General features: G+C 41.9%; 1 protein-coding gene across 29 annotated transcripts in view; it reads left to right on the top strand.

Annotated features, from left to right (window-relative positions):
- LOC125312111 (neurexin-1a-like) overlaps positions 1-25429 on the top strand; it is a 279994-nt gene that overhangs the window by 22579 nt on the left and 231986 nt on the right. For 15 of the 29 annotated variants that reach the window (XM_048270660.1, XM_048270684.1, XM_048270678.1 and 12 more), the window contains exons 3-5: positions 552-569; positions 1799-1828; positions 2724-2735. The exons of 5 other annotated variants lie outside the window; for them this stretch is intronic. In XM_048270660.1, coding sequence (XP_048126617.1) covers positions 552-569; positions 1799-1828; positions 2724-2735 — 60 coding nt within the window. The remainder of the gene's footprint in view (positions 1-551; positions 570-1798; positions 1829-2723; positions 2736-25429) is intronic. 9 more of the 29 variants (XM_048270686.1, XM_048270677.1, XM_048270671.1 and 6 more) reach the window with 5 other exon arrangements.

Raw genomic sequence — 25429 nt, 5'->3', positions numbered from 1 at the left:
TTAAAATTGTTGTGCAATCGTAGAAAAAATGAATAAACATATAGTGTTGTTCATGGAAACACATTTCCATTAAAGTTATTGAATATTTTCAGATAAGAGTCCTTTTTGGCAATCAACGGCACTGGGTATATGCTTTAGCTTGTAGAATCACCAAGCAAACCTCATACACTGACATAATAACCCTATTCAGTGTCTGGAATTCATTCATAAAATAGACAGTTGTCATACTATAGTTCACTATTTGAACCCCAAGTTAGTGTTAAATCCCCACAATTAAATCAACTACAGTACTTGAACATCATCTTTTTTATGTCACACTTAAAAAATTAATCTTCCAATGTGACATAACAAGTACTACACAATTAATTGAGTCGGACACCACTGTACCAATAGAGCCATCATAACTTCACAACTCTCTCCTGTTGTGGAGGTAATAGTTGCATGTGATGTTTGACGCCTTGCATGGTTACGTCATGCAAAGGCCAGTATCGATATGCATGCTGCTTAACCAACGTCTTCCTCTCTCTCTTCTTGCCTGTATGTGCCTCCAGAAGACAACTATGGTGAAGGTGGGTATCACTTGTTTCTTCTGGTTTTAGCGGTGGTTTAAATAGTGTCAGTGGGGGTATTGTGGAGGTGGTGCATTTGTGCTTTTGCTCCTCACAACAAGGTAAGTAATATTACTGTATGTGTTCCTGTGCCATTAGCCTTTGGGAGGATTCTTTCTGCCTATCCACAACTCTCTCTAGAATAAATGTTAAGTGGTGCATCTGGAGTTGATTAATACAGTAAGTGTAAATATGTGCTCATCCTCGATTTGAAATATTTGCATTCATTGTTGTATTTATCAAAATAGAAATACTTAATTAAAAAGACAGCTTAAACAGTTTGTCAGGAATTGAAGCCATAAAAGTGATTAAGAGTTCTTTGGCTGGCCCAGCTTAAGGTGGGTAAGTGATGGTTATGATCTAAGGTAAATCAAAGTGCTTTTCAAAACTCTACTTGGGAACTGCAATCAGTGCTATATAAGATGGGTCATCCTATTTGAGGGCGTAGAGTAGATGTTGCTTTGGCATATATTGGGTCATTGACAAAATCACTAGGTGTTGATTATGCCAGCTTGGCAGCATAAAAGCAAAGACGGATATCTTTTAAATAATCATTCTGTCCATGGCGTTTTGGTAATGTAATCTTTGAAAATGCTAATGAGTGCTGAGGATGTACTGCCAACAGACTGGTGTTGGCAAGCTGCTTCTTCGACGGACTCTTCAGGCTGATATAATGTTAATGCAATGCAATGCTATATTATTGCTTTGAGGAGGGGAAAATGATCAGACCCTACCACACATTTGCACTTACTCTAAACCTATAACTAATTAAATATGAATTTCAAATCAGTGTTGCATGATGGCTTCTTTATCTTTCCAGAGTAAGTTCTGAACATGTAGACTGGCACTATAAGGGGATATGTGGGCAATCGGGTTGGGTGCTATGGGGCCTTCCTGATGATTTCAACAACAGAGAACTTATAACGAATTTTTTCTCTGTCTCTCTCTCTCTCGTAAGTGTGACCAATGAGACAATGCAACCAAAAGGTTGCAAATAGAGACAGCAAAACAAATTGCTCATTGGACAACCCTTGTCTAAGAGTCCCCCCTCATCCCTCCCTACCTCTCCGTCCCACTCTCTCCTGTCTGATGTGTCACAGGCATCAAGTGAGATCCCTGTGCTATAAGTGTGACAGATCCTTCCCATGATCCCCTGTTCTTTGCTGACTGTGCTCTTGTTTTCCTTTAAGGTCTTGCGCACCTGATGATGGGCGACCAAGGTATGGGTTCTGTTCCTTTTCCACTCTTGGCTCCATTGTCCTTTCTCCTCCCTCCTCCTCCTCCTCCTCTGTCTGTTACAAACTTGAGCTGCTTCTCACTTTTTTTTTTTTTTTTTTTGCCGCTATGCCAATCAGGTTTAGAGCTGTAGTTCAGGGTGTTCATACATTATTTTATTTCATGTTTTCTTGATGTTTATTTAATGATTTGCATTGCTCTTTGGCAAATGGATGGTGTGGTATTAATTTATGCATTTCTTTTTATTATTTTCAGTGGTCCCCATTCTAGTGTCTTTTTCAGGCTTAGAGCTTTAATGCCTTGCTTGATGTTTTCTTCTGTTGGTATGGTTCCATTATTCTGTGGTTCTTTTGATAGTATTAGTTTGAAACAGTGGCAGAGCACATTGTGTTTGTAGAGCATGGCTGAAATGAAATAACAAAATGATACAGTAGCAGAAGGCACTGCACCTTTTTTTCTTTCTTTCTTTCTTTTCTCTGACTGCTATGATGCCTGTCAGGAATGCACCAGTAAGCTTGATTGACATTCCTCTCGCCCCTGGCCATATACGCACCACCATTGCCTCATCTCAAAGCAAAGGAGAGTGACTTAGCATCTAGCTAGGGAGGGACACCCCTCCCAACACACTCTCATTCCTGTCACCACTGTTTTCTGCCACCTAGATAGATACCTAGACAGCCCCCCCCCCCCCCTTCCCCACTCCAACTCATGACGTTTCCTCTCTTCATACCAACACCATGCTGACCATCCCTCCGGCCTCTCATGACCATGTCTTATTAGTGTTTTTCTTCCACCCCCAACCCCCTCTCCCTTTGTTTCCCCTGTTTTTTGTGTCTGGAATCTGCTCTCACCATGGATTCATTTCATCCAACTCTGTAGGTAAACAAAGAGGTACTAAACATTCTTCTTTCTATCATTTGGTGGACCTCTCACCTCTTGTACATTGTTGACATGAATGCAATGCAGTGCAATGTGATGCTCGCCATGTCTGGGCTTTGTGCACATGTGTGTGGGTATCGCGTCACTCCAGTGTCTGGTTGTTGGGTGTGTATACACAATGTTTGTGCTGTGCAGTGGAAAGGTAGGTGCTGCTTTTTTATTGGGTCCATACGGCTGGAGTGAACCCTCCCATTCCTTGCTTGGTGCATGTGTATCACAAATGACATTCACACGTGGGGCCTTTGGTTATTGGTCGACAAACATACCTGTGCGTTGGTGCTGCCGGTACAGCTGGTAACCATTTTTTTTTCTGACCGGGCGTGGAAGAAGGTGAAAACCTCTCTCGGTCGGTGATGAGCATCTCTTGCCTTCTCCAAACTGCTACCCCCATGCTAAGGGTAAGTGGTTGTCGGAACGTCACCATTTGACTCTTCTCCTGTGGCCAAGAACATCCTACGTAGCTTGTTGTTGGAAGTAGAGCCCTTCATGGACTTGTATTGTCCTTATACATTATACTATTTACAACATATATGTGCATAAAATTGAATGTGCATATACAAGATAGGAAATCTGAAATGCACCTTAAAGTCACATCAAGGTTTGGAGTCAAATGTTCTTGCTTATTTACAGTATGCTTACAGTATAATGATATTGGAAAACTTGAATCCCTGGCCATTATAACAAAAACAAAAAGTATTTGAAAATGTTAATTGACCAACAATGTATAAATTCACCCAAAGAGAAATTCAAGTGTTTCCACTGTGTACCGCTGCTGTTTTTGCTGAGCTTAGCTCCTGTGTGCTGTGTAGATTGTGTATCATGTGGTATGGAATCAGCAAATGGCAACCTTCAATTCCAGGTAAGAAAGGTGCAATAGAAATGTGTTGAATGACAATGCATACCATACTGTTCAGGTAAGCTCATTTACATACACTTACATGTTTTTTTTTTCCTTCATCAAATGTAGTGGACTATGTAAACCCACTAGATACATCAGCTACTCTATGTTAAATGACAACATGTGAGTTGTTTACACACACACACACACACACACACACTATTTAGGATTAGTGTCATGAGTATCTCACACTAGTAGTAGTAGTACTGTAGTAGTAGTAGTAGTGGTAGTGGATGTGTGTAAAAATATCTTCTGCCCTGGTACAAGGTAAGTGCCATATACTTCCTATTTGGAGCTGCTGCCAGAAGTCCTATTGGTCAGTTTAAAGTGTTAGATTTAATGAGAGTATTTTGAGATATATGGCCATTTTGGAATTGTTGTACAAAGATATGGGATTGATCTATTATGCACAACCTGAGAGAAACGTTGGCGATGAATTGGATCCAGTCTACTGTAGCTCATGAGAGCACTGATTCTGGTTTTGAGGTGTTTTGTTTATTGTGATGTGTTTTTCATTGCATCTATGTAGGGGATATTTGATGGCATATTCCCATTTTTCTCATCTAACAAGTTGGCACACATATCGATACTAATCCACAGCCTCCCTGTGGCGGCGTGAGCGCATTTGAATTTCAGATTGTTCTGCCTTTTAATTTGTGTAGAAAATCTCCAGCATGACAATACAGTCAAAATATTACTTCTGTTCCCTCTGAAAATCTGTGGGCGTGGATCTGAACGGACCTCCAAGGACGCCAAGGGCAAAGGCCAAATACAAATACAAAGTCAGTGTGCACTCACTGAATAGCATTCATAAGACACCCCTCAGTCTGCATACAGTATACAGCAGGCTAGTTTACAGATATAATGGACCAGACTACTCTACAGATACATTGGACCACCACAGGTATGCCCATATAGAGAGGAGCAGTATACAGTGTGCTGTCCGCAGATGCCATCTCACTTCCTGTGAGCTCCCCTTCTCTCACTCCCTTCCCCCAGCCTGGCAGAGTTGGCAGAAGGCTGGGCAGAAGGGGTGCCGGTATATGTGCTGACTTGGCAGTGCCCACCAAACAGCAACACTTTTCTAATTCTGGCTCAGTCGACCTCTTCGTACCGTAGCACATCTTTGCTGGTGCTGCCAGCCCGGTGTTTGTAATTTCATGTCACAATCCACTTTAAAAAGATGTAGCAATCCTCCGCAATTGTGCTTACAGTAAATCATCCTCATGCATTTTTGTCATTGCAGAAAAAGGCATCCTTATCCTGTTTTATGAGAGGCTTTAGACATAAAACCTCAGTATTTCCTCACAGATTTGAGTGCTTTAGTTTACTGAGGTGCACTTCTGTGGAAAGTCTATGGGTCCTTGTGTATTAAAAGATGTTGCAAGTGTAACCCCCATAGATTCCTGCTCTCAATATCCCTGTCTGACTCAATTCCATCCCGAGTCCTCATGGATGGGACAAAAGATAAGTCATAATACCACTGGCACACAAATGGCGGCAATATTTAATTGCTGCCATCGCGGGAAGCGCCATGTGGAGCTTAAAGTGAGGGCTGGAGGGTGAAATGGAGCGGAGCTCACAGGTGGAACCATGCTTTTGCTAAATTAGTGTACTTTTTAGTCTGATTGCTTTTTTGCTCTAAAGAAAATGGAAATGGGCTCTCTTTAATTATGTAAGGTTAATCCTCTGGGATTGTTGCTCTGGTGTTCATGACAATTTAGCAGAGGAAAGAGCTCTGATTCTTGCCAGTTAGTGTCTATTCTCATTATTATGCACCCGGCCAAACTGTCTTGGAATTGCTGTTTTGTTCCGTTTTATTAGATCTGAATCTAGTTTGAGGCTATGGCTTGTTTTCTGTCTGCTTCTATAGTACCTCCACAACATATGAGATGTTGATTGCAATCTTAATTAGAGTAAGGTTTCAGAAAGGCATTTTGAGATGCATAAAGGACAGGGTTGTGGAGGTTATGAATGGAGTCGTCACACCTGGTGCAGGAGACACAGAGGTGTACTATGTGTGTGTTGTACAGTAACAACACGTATATATAAATCATGTTCACTCTATATTTGAATTAGCACAGAATTAAGTAAACTACCGGCTACATACCAGCCGACAGTTATTTGTTCTACCTACTGAAGGTTTATGTTTCCTATGCACCTCATGCCCTATGCTGTTGTTAGATATCTACTGCAGATACTCAGCATGTTACAGTCTTTAATATTGGTTGGTAATATAATATTAGAAGTTTACACTTCTACATTAGCATTGTTAGGATGTCATAACCTTGGCAGTCATTGTAGGTCTCTCTCTCTCTGTTTCTTTTTGGTGACATTTGTTGAGATTATTTGTTTAAATAGCCCTGATTATTCTAACATGTGAATAGCTAAGCACTGAAAACAACATGTCATTTAGTTCTGTTTCAAGTTCGGTTCAGACAGTCTGGCTTCCCAGAGTATTTAATAATGGGTGAAATTACATCAGACCATCCGAGGACAGAAAAACAACTAAATGAAAAAGAAGAAACTCACTTTTCTCTGACAACCTGTCCTGCCTTTTGACGACTGTTTAACAGGATTCAGAGGAAGTCATCAGGAGACTTAGTAATGCCAAAACTTTAAGACCCCTTTTGTTGGCCAAGGCGATTAGTATTTTAACCTTTCATTCTGCTTGTCGAAATAAGTCCACGCTGTTTGACTGATTAAAACAAACCTCCCAACTTTTCTTTGTGGAAAAAGCACGAGGCAGTGATAGTGCTCAGAACTGCTTGTCGGTGAGGATTACACTTGTCAGTGAAGGGCATAGCTCGCTGTTGCTTAAGTATGCATTACAATCCCCTTATTCCTTCCAACGGCCATGTTTCTTTCCTCCAGCATTTAGGTGCAGTATATGAAAGCCTTGTTTAATTATTCCAAATAACTTCTACCCGATGTAACCCTGTCATGGATGAGGAAGAGTAATGATGAAGTTATGCAAACACTCATATGCAAATAACTAGAATTCTCACAGGAAGTAGGCTAATTTCTAAAACTCAACATAAACAGCTGAAATGGTATTTTGCATACAAACATGTTTCATGCATTGGACATCAATGAAGGAAATTAGTTAACACTTGGTATTCATATCTCCGTGCAGTAATTGGCAAGTGTTCTTCATGTCAAGCAACACTTGAGAATCTATAAGGTGAGATGTCACAGGTAGTCAGTCAGGTGTGTGTGATGGATGCGGTGCTTAGAGTCGGTCTGCCAGGCCTTTTGGTGTTTGGGGAGACAGTATGGAGCAATGTGTCAGCATGTTGTTCGTCAGGCATGTGCATATGTTTGTTGTCTGACAGGTAGCACCTGAGCTGATCTGACAGTCACTTGTCCCTTTGAGGCTTGCTGCTTGGGATCTGAAAGACTTACCAATGTGATCTTTTTTGGAGACTGCTTTTCTGAGGGGTTCCAAGTGGGGGTTGTCTCCTTCTGCTGCTCATTCTCAATGCACCAGTAAATCTTATGCAATGACTTATATGTTGTTTGAAAGTGACAGGACAGTACCTGCAACACCCTTGAAACAATGGTCTGTTGTTTGTCTTTTATCCTTTTGTCCTTTTATGTTAAGGGGAGTCTGTGTTGGGCCTTGTGCTCTACCTGATGATAGGAAACTCTTGTCAGAACTAACCTTAGTTTTGACATTTGTGGTGTAAGTACTTACTTTCTTACTTATCACATCAGTCATGCTTTCTGTCCATAGCAGAGAGAATTCTGCAGTGGAATCAGGTTGGAAGATGGATGTTTATGACAGGCCCAGTAGGCCTGACCTGTACATGTATAGATCGTTTTGTTTGTTTATTTTTGTCCATGAAATTGCTGTATATTCCAAAAGAAAGATCCAAAGCCATGAATAGTGAGGAGAACCTGACATTATCTAATTTGCTTCACTTTCACATTAAATTTGCTTAGGCTCTGCCCAGAGCACTCAAATTCAGTAAAGCTGAGCATACCGAAATAATGGATGCGTCATCATGTCCCCCAGATCATCAATTGTGCCACCCTTAAGTAGGCGCATTCTGTCTTCCTAAATATGTCTGAGAGCACGCCAGCGTCCGTGAGAGACTGTCAGAGCCTCCGAGATCCCCAGATTTATTCTTTCATTAAAGGAAATCCAAGGGTGGCAGCCATTTTGATTCCTCATTTTTACTACCTACAATAGAGAGTGTGTCCATGACTAATCTGTGAAAGTGAAAGCTTGATATTTCAAGGGTGATTTAGACCAAAGCAGAGGGTAGAGTTGTTGATATGAAGTCACATTTGGCATGAGGGGATTGGGGATTGACATAAATCAATGCTACCTAAAAAATCCATAAGAGAAATGAAGGGAGATTTCAAGGGGGTAAATATCAAATGTCAATATCTTTTTTTTCTCAATCAAAAGAAAATTCCACTGTAAATAAACATATCTAACATAACATAACGTAATCTAAATAGACCTATCCCTGGCTTTGGTCTTAGGTAAACCAAATCATCCTTCTTAGTCATGCATCATGACACCTACTTTAAGGTATTGTACAGTGGCTTCAGCTCTGAAGCTGCCTGCTTTTGGCTGCATTGGCATGGAGGACGGAGCGGTGCCAAGCATATGGAGGTGTGAGAGTTAGGAGAGCGGCTCGGGAGCCAGGCCCAGAGTGCTGAGAGGGAGCTGGCGTGCCATGGCTGTGTTTGACACAGCAGATTGAGACTATCATTCCCTGGCTCTCCACTCCGCGGTGTTATCATAGCTTCAGACGCTCTGGAGATGATCAGAGGGAGAGAGAGAGGGAAGAGAGAGAGAAAGAGTGAGAGAGAGAGATAAGGAGAGGTGGTGAGTGAGAGGATACACAAGGACAAAGAGGAACAAAAGGCTGTAAGTGAGAGAGAGAAAAGCAGATCAAGTGAGACAAACCTGACCTGTAGATAGCCAGTTCTTTTTTCCCCCTATTTTAATCACACACTGTACTATTTCTTCTTCTTGGCTTTACTCTGTGGACCAGTCTATGTTTGGGGAGTTCAATCAGTGCTTCTGTCCTCTGTGACATCAAATAGCATTGCAGTAAAAACATCAATATTCTTTCAGACTAAACACCATCCTGTCTGATGGCCAAAAATGTGTGGGCTGATAAAAAGTAACACTCTGTTAGGATTCTCACAAGAGTTTAAGCGTTTACAGATGAGCTACACCACTGGGTCATACTCCCCTACTGGCAAAAGAGGCAAGAATAAAAATACAACAAACTAACTTTGAGTTAATGTTTATCAATGGTCACTACTAAAATAGATTTATTGGTCGCAGTGACAAGCATATAAATTCTCCCAAAAGTCGGGGAGGGGGTAAAAGACTGGGATAAAGAGGGCCAGATCAATATGAAATAGGCTCAGTTGGCTCCCCAGGTGGACTGGAAGGAGATCTCGCCTGGATCAATATTGTGGGTCGATGGCGATGAGAGGCTGCTGTAATGAAAAACTCCATTTCTTGGTCCTGCTGAAATATATGGTGGAATCCAAACAAATATAAATAAGTAAATAAATAAAGAGGTAGATAGATACATAGAGAGAAAGAGAGAGATATAGGATGATCAATGGACAGATAGATACTATATAGATCGATCATATGAGAGATATAGATTTGGCTGGGAAGCCTGTTCAAACAGGAAGTGAAGCAGTCTTCCACTTTTGCTCTGTCATCTCTTTCAGTTAAGGTTTTTGAAGTCACTCTCAGGTCATATGCATATGCATGCACATCTTAAGGTTTTAAGCAAAATGTATTCACCTGAATATGATTGTGTGGGATCCATATGAGGGGAAAATGAAGAGACCGAAAGAGAGAAAGACCAAAGGGACAAAGTTTGTGTGTGTGTGTGTGTGTGTGTGTGTGTGTGTGTGTGTGTGTGTGTGTGTGTGTGTGTGTGTGTGTCTTGTATGTTGTACTGGCGTGTGTCTTGATGTGATAGACGCTTGTCTGTGGCGTGTCTTGTGATGTGTGTGTCTTGTGGCGTGTATTTTTGTGTGTATGTAACCAAAGGGACACAGAGAGGTGTGTGTGTATGCGCCTGTGTGTGTTTGTGTGTGTTTGTATGCATGTGTTTGTGTGTATATGTGACCAAAAGGATACAGAGGTGTGTGTGTGTTTGTGTGTGTTTGTGTGTGTGTACTGTATGCATGTGTTTGTGTGTACAGTATGTGACCAAAGGTACACAGAGAGGTGTGTGTGTGTGTGTGTGTGTGTGTGTGTGTGTGTGTGTGTGTGTGCGTGCGTGCGTCGTGTGTGTGTGTGTGTGTGTGTGTGTGTGTGTGTGTGTGTGTGCGTTTGTGTGTGTGTACACTGTGTGTGTGTGTGTGTGTGTGTGTGTGTGTGTGTGTGTGTGTGTGTGCGCGTGCGCTTGTGCAGCTTGTTTTCAGAAGAAAGGAAAGACAGAGGAGCCACTTTCCCTCTCTATGACTCATAGTGATTCACAGTCACATCCTTGTCTTGTCTGCCTATTGTACCATATGGAAGGCAGCTACTGCAGCGCTGTTATCCACACCAGAATGGATAAAAAAAGCAAACAAACTACAACTGCCATCTTGATTTCCAAACACAATAGGGAAACCTCCTTTTGTAATGACTCAAAGCAATGCTGGTTTGATAAACAATTGAGATTTCCCAGTAGTGGAGAATAGCAGTTCCTTGATTGGTGTCTCTCAGGAGTGACATGAAGGCCAAAAAGTGAATGTCTGGCACCAATGCATGCTGGGAAAGAGGTGCACCACCCAGTGGGAAATTGAATAGCCCATTTCCAATGGAGTGCACTCTGGCAAATCCACTGAGGTCACTGGCAATTTGTCTCAGGAGGACCGCGCTGAGAGTCATTACATTCAAGACCAACATGTCCCGTGGGAGTTAGCCATTCTTTATAGGTAGACTTTCATCTTTCTCTGCCACAACGCACACACAAACACATGCATGCACACACACACACATGCATGCGTACACACAAACACATGCATGCACACACACACTGTTTCCACTTTCTACGGCTCCCCCTTTTCAGTGGAATCTAAGTACATTTCTTTTTTTGAGAATATGAATCATTCATTGCATAACGGAGCACAATAGCATTTGGATTTGAATAGACATTGTTACACGAACGGGCGCACATGGTTTAGGAGTGTCATCAACGATGCTCCACCTTGTTGTGCTAATGCAGACAGGACAATTAAGCACTCACCACCACCCCACCGCCCCTCTTATTACGAAAAGGCCGTCCCATTAACCTCGGGTGCTACGGACAGATTTCATCCAGACTTTATAAATAGCCCTTTGCGTGTCCTCAATCACATGGAGAGCAGCTCTGTTTATTGTACTGATGGCAGGGACGAGACTAATATCTGTGCCCTTCAGGTGAAACCCATAATGAATCATGGAGCTCAAAACAGGCATCGTAGATATCAGCCAGGAGAGGAAAATCCATATGCTGCTTTTTGTTTTAAGAAATTGTAGTGATCAAACATGTTTTGTTGTTGTTGGATTGCCACTGTCAAATATGTCCTCAGACCATTTGTTTTATTTCTTCTTCTTTTTGATATTTAATATTTGGGTAACACTTTATAATAACTACACACAATTCATCATTTATTAAGTCTTTGTTACCTATTAGTTAATGGTTTGTTCATCATTACTAATTTCTAATTTATCATCAGTAAAGCATTTGTTCACACAGTTATAAATAGTTTGTTCATAGTAAATAAGCCTATATCTAAAATATGTTTATACATTATTGTTAATACTTAATAAATTATGCAGTAATATGTTTTTGATTAAGTAATATTTCCATTATTTAACAGTTGTTACATACACATGCACTAATGATTAGTTAGGGTGAGGATACATATTTTATAAACCACTTCCTAATACTATAATTCATAATTAACTCAGGAGTGGTTTGTTAATGATATTTTGTGAGCTCATCTAAAGTCAGGACATTTTATGCCTTGCAACACATTTACAAATGAGTTATAAAGTTTACACTTGCATTCATTCATTTAGCCAACACTTTCACCCAAAGCGACTTTCACATGTCAATGAAACCTTAAGGGCAAGGCCACATTGGTGGACACCAGGGTCAACTTTATGGATTACTGCATGTTAACCCGGCTCCCTATCGACTACACTATCTCTGCCCAGTGGTATTACAACAGTCAATTCAAAAATATAATATAGATATGCGTGTTTACTATGAACAAACCATTTTTAACTGTGTGTAAACAGGATTTACAGATGAGAATTAATGTAGGAATTATGCTTTACAAACGAAAATTTCCGCATTTAATAATAGTTTACAGATGTTTAATAACAGTGTGTAGTAAACTGTAGTAAAAACAGAAACTCTTGCATAGTTGTAGGGGTTTCTATCTGGGCCAAGGTAGTGTAGTGGATAAGGAGCAGGACTAGCACACAGTAGCCTGGAAAGTTGGGGGTTTGATTCCCGGCTCTCACTGTTGTGTCAATGGCCTTCAATTTAATTGAAATGTGTACGTCGCTTGTCTGCTAAATGAATGAATGTAAATGTAATCTTTACAACTCATTTGAAAATGTGTTGCAAGGCATAGAAAGTCCTCACTTTAGATAAGCTCACAACATATAATTAACTAACCCCTTGTAACTCCTGAGTTAATCGTGAATTATAGTATTAGGAAGTGGTTTATAAAATATGTGTATACTTCATCAACAAAATATTATTGCAAAATTTATGAACAAACCATTTATCCACATTTAACCATGTCACCACAACTGTGTGTACAAATACTTTATTTATGAGAATTAACATAGGGACAATGCTTTACAAATGATGAACAAAGAAAATGATTTCATTATAAGTGGTTGTTTCATTACTTATAAGTATAAATCATGTACTTACAAACATATTTTTGGATAGGCTTATTTACTATGAACAAACCATTTATAATTGTGTGAACAAATGCTTTACTGATGATAAATTATGTATGAACAAGAAATTACTAATGATGAACAAACCATTAACTTATAAGTAACAAAGGCTTAATAAATTATGAATTGTGTGTAGTTATTATAAAGTGTTACCGATATTTGTTATATGCACTTGACACAGATTCTACAGTGGCCATGTTTCTGAGAAAGCAAGCCATCCCAGAGTGGGTGCTGCATGTAGCGATTGCCCTGGAGAAAAGAGTTGTTCTACAATATTTACCCATTTGGATGGAGCGCAATACAAAGGGAGAGGAGAATGAATCAGAATTTAAATTAAATGCGGATTATGGTTTTAACCCATTTCACTTTTGAAGTGCAGGCTTTTTTTGCCTGTGTGTGTTTGTGTGTTTTTGTGTTTGTGTGTTTGTTTGTTGTGTGTGTGTGTGTGTGTGTGTGTGTGTGTGTGTGTGTGTGTGTGTGTGTGTGTCTGTGTGTGTGTGTGTGTGTGTGTGTGTGTGTGTGTGTGTGTGTGTGTGTGTGTGTGTGTGTGTGTGTTTGCGGTGTCTTCCACACTCTCGCCTGTTTTTCCTCTTTTCTTTTCTTCCAACCTTCTCCTTCGCCTTCCCTTTATGTATACTGTACCTTGACCTTCCTTCTGTGCATCACCAACACAGCCATCGCTTTTCACCAAACTATTTCAAAGCACCCACATGGCAATAAGAAGGAAATGTGAGGGGGGAGGCAGGACAACAGTGGGGGAACATATGCTGGATTTATGCAGGTATCGTAGACTATGACCTGAGTATTCAGTTTCTGTCACCTCGTCCCTATTGTGGAGGCTGTACATTGTGTTCTTGCGATTGTTCTTGAGAGATGCCCAGGCAACACAATGACCACATTGAGGTGGACAGTACATGGAGGCCTCCCCTGATACTCCCCTGGACACATATTTTGCACTCTGGCTAAATTGCCACACTCATTCATGCAGCAAACAGGAAGACCCAATGAAACTGACCTTTCAATGGAAGCGCAGATAGAAACTGTAGTAGGTTGCCAGCTGGACTGCGTTATACGCCAGGCTATCAATGGAGATCAGACCTTTATTGTGCATAGGGGAGAGCATTAAGGTGGATAAGTAGGATGGCGAGCAGAAGTGCCATATGTCTTACGCAAACACAGTCCTGCTGCTTTTATGGGGGTTAGCTTGAGTGGTGTATTATTGCCAGCATCACTATCAGAGTATCCTCTACTGACTGAAATTTGTAAGAGAGGGAGAGCGAGAGAGAGAGAGAGTGAGAGAATAAAGCAAGAATAAAGCAAGCGTAATTTCCTGGTCATTGGATTTCAGAGTTAGTCCTGCCAGAGGGTCACAGGTCAGTCAGGCAGAGCAGTGAGGAGAAGGTGCAGAATCTCTTATTAGTGCTGCCATCATGGTCAAGTCACAGGACCACTGCCGAGTTCCACAGAGGACACAGATACAGCCTGAAAGGACAAAACAGAGACTATGATACTCCTCAGTGCTCAAAGACATGGAAATATCCTTATCTCTTTCTGGTTCTCAATTACTGTGTGGCGTCTTTAATGTGAATTGACACTATGCATAATGCGATATGATAAGTATGCATATTGAGTAGTGTTGCACAGCAGTTTCATGCTGTAGCTTTGGTGTGTCCATTGGCTCTGTTTAGCCCACAGCTTCACAACGCTAAATCACGTAGTGTCCTGTTTTCACCGCACATCTACTGTAGCCTGTATCCGATGGGAATATTTGAGGACAAAAGATTTGAAGCTCTCTGCTTTGTGTGCTGTAAAATCAGACTAGGCTGCAGTAGAAAAAAGAGTATGGGGGAAAAAAAACAAGGTGGCCTCCATGGAATTGTGGTTTTATGTGATGCCTTAGAGGACAATCACAGTGAAGCGGTAAAGCATGTAGTGGTCTGCTCTGTCTGTTCCAGATTAGGACAACAGCATGGGTGAAAGCTTCCTCTAATTTTTGTAATCCCATTTGTTGGTGAGCAACTTGAGGATCCTGTTGGCTCAAGAAGGGCCAAGGTGATGGTGCACATATTCATGAGTCATTCCTTGTAATTAACATTTCAGCATGGTTTATTGTTTCATGCACTGATGGTAGATGCAGTGCATCTTTGATGTGAAAGCTTTACCACAAGTTCTGTCCACTCCTCCAATCTTATATAACCCTCAGAAGAAAAGAGACTGAAATCTATTTCAGCTTTTTACATTGTGCTTCTCACACTTTCCAGGCTGATCTGATTAATGGATGCAAAATGTTAAACGTCTTTGTATGAAAATGAAACTCGCCACACCACTTAATTGCCCTGAGACATCTCAACGCTACAGAATGAAACACAATACCTATTAAGATGAAAGAACATGTAAAGATGAGAAAAAATTGTAATATGTTAAAAGACTGTGGGGAATAAACACAAAAGAGAGAATTATCTTCATGTATAATTCATGGAGTGCAAAAAATGTCATGGGAGACCAAAGATGATGGTGGTAGTGGATGATGGCAGTGGTGGTATTATTATGAAGATGTTTCTAATCTGTTTTATTTTGAGAGTAATAGAATTCCCCTTGTAATGCTCGTTTTGTAATGAGATGGCAGCAAGATTATTACCGTACCATTGTTTGGGAGTGGAGAGAGTGCAATCATTATGTCATTTTTTTGCAATAGTCGCCAGATGAATTGTAATGTGGTGGTAATGGAATAGCCTCCCCACAGATAGCCCAGGAGTACACTAACCGTCTCTGTGATGAATGCAGGTGGTGGTGGGAGGCCTCTGTGTTATTTCGCTTATTATGATCGCACAACAGATAGTGTGCACGTCGTTTCTTTATTTGCCATGTTTGTAACTTATTTGGCTACCCTTGAAGTCTGAGTGTGTTTTTTTTTACATAATTGTTGTTAGATATCTTTTTGGACAGGATGTTTTTTTTTTTTTTTTCTAATTTATTGTCCATGTGCATAAAAGAGATAAAAACTCAGAATTTGGAGTTTAAATTAATTTATACACCTTCAGTCTCCCTCGAAAAAATCTTGCAGACGCTCTGGTAGGAGGATATCAAGGCATAACTACCTCTGAACAGTAAATATGCTTCCTTCAAAGGCTCCCTGGAGCTTCAAAGGCCATGGTGGCCTCCAGAGGGGTGTGTGTCGCCCCCGCACCACAGGTGAAGGTTATGGGCAGAGCCACAGAAGGGTGGGCTCCTCTCTAATGACACTGTTTAGGCAGGTGAGGCTCCTGGGGCATTTTCAGCTCCCCACCCTCGAGAGTTCCAGCAAGATCTAGGCTTCAGAAAAGGAAAGTCCAACCACATATTGGTTCCAACCATTCACTAAACCAGCTAATCCCAATTAGCACAACTCTTCAGTCAGGTAGATCGGCCAATTAATGACATCAACTGTGCTAAATGCACAGCTAGAAAGACTACATGTCTAGGCTTGTACTTTCTGAAGCTGGTTGTCCACCTCTGGATCTAGAGGTTTGCTTTTGCCCACTATGTGCAGTGGCCTTTGGCTGTGTGCCGTTCAGTGCTGTGTAATCCATGTGATTGTCTTTAATCCCACACTGGCAGAGTATTAAATGGCATTAAATAACAATGGTGACGTCAATGAGGGCAACAGAAAGGCTACGACCACCATCACTACTATCACTACAGCACTTGCTATAATTAGATGCAAAACAAAACAAAATACAGACAGCTGGTTGTGAAAGTCTCTAAGTTTGGAGTTGATAAATGCAATGGATTTGAACAATGCTGGCATAACCACCCCTTTGTCCAAATTCACAGAAACATGGATGATTCATGAGACTTATTCTGGAATGGTTTAAAACATTATGATCGTACTGTGTCAGAATATTAGACACACACATTGAAATAATGAGCGATTTTCCTACGTAGATTAGCAATTGTACAATATAAGAGTTTTTTTAAAAAAGATAGAGAAATTGGAATATAGAAATTGGATATTTCCCTTTTTAAAACAGAGAATAACTATCTCATACTGTACATAGTACGCGTTACAGTTTCCTTATTTTTCCTCCCTGGTTTAAGATACATGTTAAATGAGTCTGCCTTGATCTAATTCTGTGATGATTTTAGCATGATTATGGCATTTTGGCAAAGTTCACATCAGCCCAATTAGTGTTGCCGTCCGGCTGTGCAGAGGGAGAGGGTCAGCGGGCGCACAGCACCACTGCAGCGCAGCATGCTGGGAGTCTGATCAGCGCCATGTACACAGCCAGCCACTCGCCGGCTGCCACTCCCCCAGCCATGCACCACGTCTCAGGGAGGCAGGGAAGGAGGTGTGCAGGCAGCACCAGTCACAGCGTGTGTGTGTGTGTGTTTGAAGTTCACACCTCTTATTAAAAAGAACTGCGGTCTTTTTTAGCACTTGAGGTGAAAAATTGATCCAAAAGGGATTATTCAAAAGATGATTTTTGTAATACATGTGTATACATGCTATTGCATATGGGCATGGAAAGACATGCATACATGGTGTTACATATGACACATGACAGGCTGACTAGATATTCATTTGAAAAACAAAACAAAACAAAAGACAAGTGATGTTGAGGAGGACTGTGTGATTTGATCAGTAGTGGTTATGTTAGAGCAGGGTAGCCGAAAACTGGTTTTATGAAAACCATGGAGGAAAAGATTATCCTTAATATGGTGATGGGCAGATGCAATTCAAGTTGAAGGCAATTAATCAGGTCATCAATATGGGAATAGAGGATTTATTTTGGCAGAAATGACCCAGTTAAAAAATAAAAATAAAAATGTTGGATTATAGTAACCAACCATTCCAACCTTTAGATTCCCTTAGTTTTGCCATCCTGAAACAGAGCAAAGCAGAAATGATGTTTTAGGGCCCCTGGTATACCTCCACCATGCACTGGAACATACCACTAACAACATATTTAATATAAAGCAGTGTAGCCTGGGCTGCTGTTTGCTGTAATTGGGCGGCCATCTCAGGGCGTAAAATAAGCTTGGCAGATCGGAGCTCAAGATCCCTTGCACATCATTAAGTGTGAAATATAACAACCCATCCCAAGACTGCCTACCCTCCTCCCCAGAGGGAGTGAAGAGTGCTGGACTGGAGGAGGTCTCTGTTATTAATGTGTAGCAAACGGCTCTCTCTCCTTCGCCCTCACATGAACGGATTTGGAACTGTGCAGGCACTCAATCCAGCTCTAAATATGAGCTTCGGTGCCGCAATAAAGATGCCTTCTCTAATCCACTTGCTGCTCCGTACGGTACTTGATCACGCAGCTCCACGTGGGCTCTGGAGTGCATGATCACCCAGTAGCATGTACCGAGTGGTGCTGTATGTGCTAGTTTGAAAGCTCTTTACCTGTGGATAGAAGTAGTGAAGCTCCCAGGGATTCGCCGATTTTTTTTCCCTTGAAGACATGTTTGCCACATTGCGTCAGAGATGTTTTTGATTGGGTCCTCCGAGGGCTGTTCCGGAGAGGATGTGTGCGACTCACGCAGCTTGCGGGAAGGGGAATATGACAGGTTGAAGGTCAAAAACGATCGACCAAATCTCTTCTATAGACCGTCTCAACACACACACACATACACACCCCACACAAACAAAATCTGCTTCAGATGAGAGCAGGCAGGCTGGGACCGCTGCTGGGTCATTGGATGGGTGTCAATAAAACTATTATGGACCACTCAAAACAGCCTCCTACATGGCATAAACAAACCATTAGCTGGAAAGATACGGCCCTGGGAAATAGAAATGGAATTGAAGCGTTCAGTCTCAATCAGATGAGTGCGATGCTGAGCTCCCCCTTGCTTTGTCCTCTCCTGCAATGCGATAGTGAATCGGCGTTCATTAACATTAACAAGCTAAATTGCTTTGGTCTGTCAAATTGCATGCTTGTTTGAGAGTTATCCAGAGCTCTTGCTTATGGCAAGACAGCCCCATCGCCACTCACTCAAGTCCACAACATAATTAAATGCTACTTCAAAGCGTCTGTTGTACAAGAATGATATTCTAGGTAAAATGTAATTAGCAGTGCTATAATGGTAAGCCGTAGGGCCACCATATGCGGATGTGGCAACTTATTTCCTATTTAGACTGGGTGCCAAGGTGTTATGTGCCTGTTATGTATATATACAGTAGGCCTACACATTAGAAATATATATATTGTTTGGTTTGTTTTCATTCATTTTTAGCTCTTAGTTCCTAAAAGAGTTGATAGCATGCCATTAAGTGGCTATTTTCATTAAAGAAACAAGAAGTATATGAGAGGTGATGACATTCACTGTTTGGGGAGCACTTGACTAATTGGTTTTGTCTGTGCTATCCGCACCCATATTGAACCACTGCCCAGAGAAATTTGGCAGTCATAAAAAGGAAAAGGATATTGTATGAGGAACTTGTAAAGGTCAATTTAGGATGTGTGGTCCCTTTCTTTTATGTAGCTGCTTTGACTTGATATGATGTATTTTCACAGATGTTGTTGCCAAATCTGAGTGAAAAGCATGGTTTGTGAAATGGCTAATTACCCCACACAAATTAAACAAAAACAATAAAGAAAAATAAATGTACCGGTAATTGCTGGACAGCATCTAGTTCTCACTGCTCTAGAAAACAACAATAAGTTTGCTCAAAAAGAGGAGGTAAAAAATAGCATGTCAGCGCAGACATCCGGCCTCTGTAATACAGCCATCTTGGTGAGATTTTGAATGCAACAAACAATTGGACAAATCTCTCCAGTCTCTCCAATTCCATAGTCCAGAATCTAGTGCTTAAACTGTTAAGCTGGTCTTTCCTCCCTCTTCTTTCTGAAGGATTACATATTGCATCTGCTGCAGACCAGCTGGTGGAATGCATATCTGTTGTTTGTGCAGCCTCTGGTTTCATGGACATTTGCCCCCCCCCCCCAGCATCCGGTGCAATAGTCATTCTGTAATTGTTATAATCTTCTCCTTGACAGGAAATTCTTAAGCACTACAATTTTGACATCTGCAAAAACGTTGTTACAGAGCCTTTCTAAAAGGGAATCACTGCAAGAAGCATTCCAAGCCTATGGACTTTCACCATGAATTGTGAATCGTGAACCATACAACCAAACAAGCTGAGAGACATCTTAGTACAATTTATGAAAATATATCTATGAAGGAAGGAATGGAAACAGTAAGCTTGATCAAATGAGGTACATACTGCCTTGTTCTTGTCTGGATGTGGATCTATTTTTTTTTGCCCTCTCACACTACAGAGACCTGTGTTTCCTTTTTTCACTGAATACTTGTGTTGTGTATTTCTGTTGAGTGGGCATGATTCAGCAGAAGTCAAATAAGAGTTATGTACTTGGTGTGCTACATTTATCAGTGGCTTAAATGTAGCAGCATTTAACAGTGTATACCCACCACAGTAGTGTCTGGGAAGCTGCTGGTATTTACACGCAGCAATTTCTACACCCAGATGGTTCACTAAGATCTTTTGTTAGAAAGATCTTAGTGTTTTGTTAGAAAGATCTTAGTTGGGGCAGCCGTGGCCTACTGGTTAGCACTTCGGACCTGTAACCGGAGGGTTGCCGGTTCAAACCCCGACCAGTAGGCACGGCTGAAGTGCCCTTGAGCAAGGCACCTAACCCCTCACTGCTCCCAGAATGCCGCTGTTGATGCAGGCAGCTCACTGCGCCGGGATTAGTGTGTGCTTCACCTCACTGTGTGTACACTGTGTGCTGTGTGTGTTTCACTAATTCACGGATTGGGATAAATGCAGAGACCAAATTTCCCTCACAGGATCAAAAGAGTATATATACTATACTATACTAGAAAGTATACAAACCATTATATTTATACGTATAGACACACAAATTCTATTCTGGACAGACATAGTCACTGAGACACCTGTACACCATTTAGACAATGTTATTCATTGGATTTTTAGTTAAAGAAACTATTTGAGAGTATTTTTTTTCAACATGTGTAAAACTCTTTCTAGTTTGTTTGGTCAAATAGTAAACCCCTGGCTTGATGTACAAACATGGAAAAATCTCTCTTCAATCCATCACTGCATATTAGCATAGTTTTTTTTTCTGACAAGTTATTTTGATTGCTGCTGTTAAAGAAAGGCAGCCATTTGCTTGCATAAAGGTTGTTTTTCACCACATTGGCCCAGTGAGGTGGAACAGTCTCGCTTGGATTGGCCTCACTCGTTTCGCCAAGTCCCTTTTGATATGGAGAGCATGTAGCCGAGGTTGACTGCCTGATCTTGATCTCCAGTGCAGCTCCTTTTTTGGTTAAGTAAACAAAAACAGCGAATGAAAAAAAACACACACACACACACATACCGATGGAAAAAAAAGAAGAGCAGAGACACGGAGCCAGAGAGGAGAAAATTGACGGCATTAGTTATCAAAGTGATTGTTATGAACTTTATCTTCAGCCAAAGGCGAGCAAGAACAAATGGTCCTGTCAGAACAAACACACCATCCATAATTCCTGCTCCTTTTGTTCCATAAACTGTTATTCCAGCCACGCCGGCCTTGGCACCCGAGATAAATAAGTGGAATTAATTTGTTGCCGGGTGACAGGGTGGAGACGGTCGGATCAGCATTGAGAAACGGACGCCTGATATTATTAATGACTCGACCGCTGAACTGCAAGGACCACAGTCATTCTGAGGGAGGTCAGGGCAAATGGAGGATGGAGGATGGAGGCTGCTGGGGGGGATAGTGAGGGGGGGGAGTTACTGGAAGAAAAGTGCATTGCAGAGTTGTTGAGGAACTTTGTGGTGTTTGCGGTCAGAAGTACAGAGAGGCCTGGTCCTCATGTCTTTTTTGTTTAGCAAGGCTTCTGTGAAAGAGTTACGCTTGGTCTTAGGGTTGAGCCTGGCAAATAAACACTCCTTGCGTCTGTAAATGGGTAACATTATTGGTCATTTTTGACATCCTAAATGTTTTTCTCAGATATATTACAAGGTGTCTGTAGAATATAATTGTCATTACTTCCAAAATTAATTGAGATGTTTATGGACATTTTGATAATGATGATGCATCATATTGCCCACCTTATAATTATATTCCACTGTGAACATTTTGGCATTAGGCTTTCACCTGTACCTTTTCAAAAATACATAAATCCTGCAGTTTTTCCTTATCAGTGCTTTCTGTACGGTATCCCATGTTTCTGTATGGCATCCCAGATCTAGAGTCGCGGCACGAGTGAGATATGAATGTTGTTTCTATCCTGTGGGAGGTCTACTCTACTCTGATGAGAAGTGATGACCGTGTGGAAACCCAGAGTCATTTCTCCACCCACTTCTATTAGCTCCCACATCCGTCTATGGGATGCTGATGTGCCTGACCAGTCAGGGATAATGTCCTCCTTTCACTGTCTGTCATCACAATTAGAGTAGCTGGTACATATTAATTATAATGAGCAGTGAAGCTACCCACAGACTTCACACACAGGGTTTGTAAATATTACCTTTTGTCAAAATCCTGCATGATCTGTGTAGCTGCTGATTACCTATTTAGCCATTTCTGCTCCTCTGATGTTGATAGTCTTGGAATGTATGTTCGTGTCGAAAAGTTAACCAAACCTCATATAAACTCCAATAAGCTGTCCAAACAGCCATGATAATAGTAGTCATGTGACAGCAGCAGCACTGTTGAAAGGTGCTGACGAGAAGTGCAGAGCTAGTTTTGATGGCATCCATAGATCAAAACGTTGTTTTGCCATCCATTGTCTTGCCCTCAGCTTGACTTCACTGTGCGCTGGCACAGTTCTCTCCCTCATGCCATGCTGTAGACAGCAGAATGAGCTCAGCTACCCTAGGATGTGGTGGCCCTGCGTGGGGCTGACAGACGATCTATTGTCGTCCTCCCCTCCTGGTGTACAGAGGGTAGATTATGGAGGCTTGACAAACATGTGATTATTTGTGTGCAATTAGCCAGGCCGCGTCCCAACGGGACAAATCAGGGCCGGGTAATTACGGCGAGGACGCAGGGGGAGTGGCGTCTGTGTCTCTACTGGGGACGTCAAGTCAACCTGGGGACAACCCCCCCAGTGCACCGCACGTTGTCAGGGCTGGGGCTGGAGCTGGAGCGGTTCTGATGAGGAATGAGAGAGGGACACGCACACACACACACACACACACACACACACACACACACACACACACACACACACACACACACACACACACACACGTGCTGTGTGAGTGTGTGTGTGTGTGTCAGGTGTTGCTGCTGCCACAGAGGGACAATGCTGTGGTGTACTTATCAACAAGATGGACGGGGCTTGGTAGAAGGTGGTAGAAATGGACACACACACACACACACACACACACACACACACACACACACTCACACTAACAAACATACACACACACACACCATGACCTGCATCTACTGTGTGTGTGTGTGTGTGTGTGTGTGTGTGTGTGTGTGTGTCAGGTATTTCAGCACTGTCACAGATGGAAATGACTGTAATCATCAGCAAGATGGACAGAGTTTGATGGAAGGTGAAGAGAAATAAGTGGCCATGAATAGATCACAGAGACCAATTGTTGACCCACACACAAAATTACCATTTGTGTCATTCTTCTAGTTGGTTTGAGGTGTTAGAAAGCCTTGGCAATATTGTAGCAATATGACAGTAATTTCGGTTCAGATAAAGAAGAGGCTCTGATCAAAATAGCTGGCAAAAGACATCAGCAAAAGTTCCAAAAAAATTCAGACAGGAGACCCAAGGTAGTGGAAATGAATAATTCAGAGCCTCATTTATGATGAAAGGCGCTCTACCTTGATGAATGGTCTGTCACCTTTAACAAGGAAATATTGCAAAATGGGACGCACTGTGCATATGATTTTAGGGGTTACCGACTAGCAGCCTCTTTTCCCATCACTCTGTCTCTCTCAGTCAAATTTTTTAGCGAGTTCCAACTGTAATTACATTTAAGAAAGTTTACTCCAACAGTAGTTACTTGAAGAGTGCTGTCCACAGGTCAGTGTCCAGACATGCCCCTGCACATAACTGCAACGATGTTTGACCGTCTCGAATGTGTGATCAAGTAGCTAAGGCCGGTTTTCTAGCTTTCCATCCCCAAAGAGCATGCACTATACTAAGATAATGTGAGATAATTGAGTAAGAACGACCTTCTCTCAGCTTCTATTTGGGCTGAGGCGAGCATCATGGTCTTATATACCAGTGCCTGAGTATTCTGCTCAGGCACCCTTAAGGCCGACGCAGGTCCAGTTGGCCATCACTGTGTGCCGTGTTCCTGGATCAATCCAGTTGCCTGGCAACAACGTGGCCTAATTAGCCTTGAGACATATTGCCGGTAGGCAGATCACACTGTTGTTTTGACCAGGCTGCAGGTTTGTGTGGAAGAGCTCACTGACTTCCAAGTGGCATCTGCAAGGACAGGATAAACGTGTGTGTGCGTGTGTGTGTGTGTGTGTGTGTGTGTGTGTGTGTGTGTGTGTGTTTCAGCATGCAGGAATGGATTGTAGGGATGGATTTTTTTACCAATAGCTTCACTCAGCTGGTGGCCAAAAGTTGCTCTGGATGAATTCGGCTTTTCAATCAGCATGTTTTTAATGCTATATTTATTCAACCATTCCAACATGTTTGATGTCTGAGACATGGCATTCAACAAAGACTTCTCTTTCATTCCTGATTTGCTATTTTTTACATCAAATGATGTATTAATTGCCTATGACTCATAATAAGTGGGATAGACCTGTGATGAATTATTGTTTTGCTGCCAGTTATCTCTCTTTCTCTCTCGCCCCCTCACACCCTCTGTTTTTGTACAATTAATTCAACTTAAAGGCAAACTATGACTAATGATATATTTGTGGGGCCTTAAGGCCACTTTTGGCAGGGGAGTGGGAAAATGACCCGAGCGCCAGCCGAGCCTCTGGAGGGAGGCAAATGTGGGCTTAAATAATGACAAATGGCCCCGGTGATGCAGTGGCAAGATTGCATTCACTGACGGAGAGGGGAAAGAATAACAGCTTACTCTGGGGAGAGCTGCCCTACACAAATAAATCACAGCACAGTCACACTCTCCAGAGTGACAGAGCTTTCATGTGCAGGCTCACTCGCTGGCCGCTTGGCTGGACCGACGGACAAAGCGAAGGCAGAGGTAAGTTTTAGGAAGAGAGGAGGGAGACCGGGACAAAGGGTAAAATAGGGTGACGACAGACACAAGTTAGGAGAGGCACGGGTAGAGTGAAGCTGACTGTAAATGTTGTGCTGTTACTGTAACAGGTGTTTCATTTGAATGCTGTACCCATGTAACATCAAAATCAAGTCAGCCAAAAACAGAGGAAAAGAAAGTCTTCAAGATTTAGAACCAGGAACCATTCCAGAGCACCTGAACTGGGCGATGTGAATCCCCAGTTTGACTTCTGGCATGCGATTGTATAATGAAAGTAGCAGCACAACCTGGTTCTGGTCATCAGTAGTGTTTATTCCTGGCAATGACCAGTCAAATAATCTGTGGACTGCTAGACATCTTTGTGTGATGCAGACCGTACAGAGTGCTCTGAAGAATCCATGCTAGCAGGGCTCCAACACATCCGAGTGAATCTGAGACCAGATGCTTTTATAACAACACTGTTACTCTTAATGGTTACCGATGATTTGACTCTTGCTACACCGAGCTGGTGTGGTTGCTGTTTGATCAGGTCTATAGGGGTCCCTGCCATACAGTTATCAAGCTGTTGTGGCACTGCTGTGTGTCTAAGAGATTAGCCCTCTCCTATGCATATTTTCATATAGGCCGAGCTGATTCAAATA

Source organism: Alosa alosa, chromosome 18 (genome assembly GCF_017589495.1).
Source record: "Alosa alosa isolate M-15738 ecotype Scorff River chromosome 18, AALO_Geno_1.1, whole genome shotgun sequence".
NCBI classification, from domain to species: Eukaryota; Metazoa; Chordata; class Actinopteri; order Clupeiformes; family Clupeidae; genus Alosa; species Alosa alosa.
The sequence above is the reverse complement of the archived record's forward strand: the minus strand, read 5'-3'. Positions and strand labels throughout refer to the sequence as shown.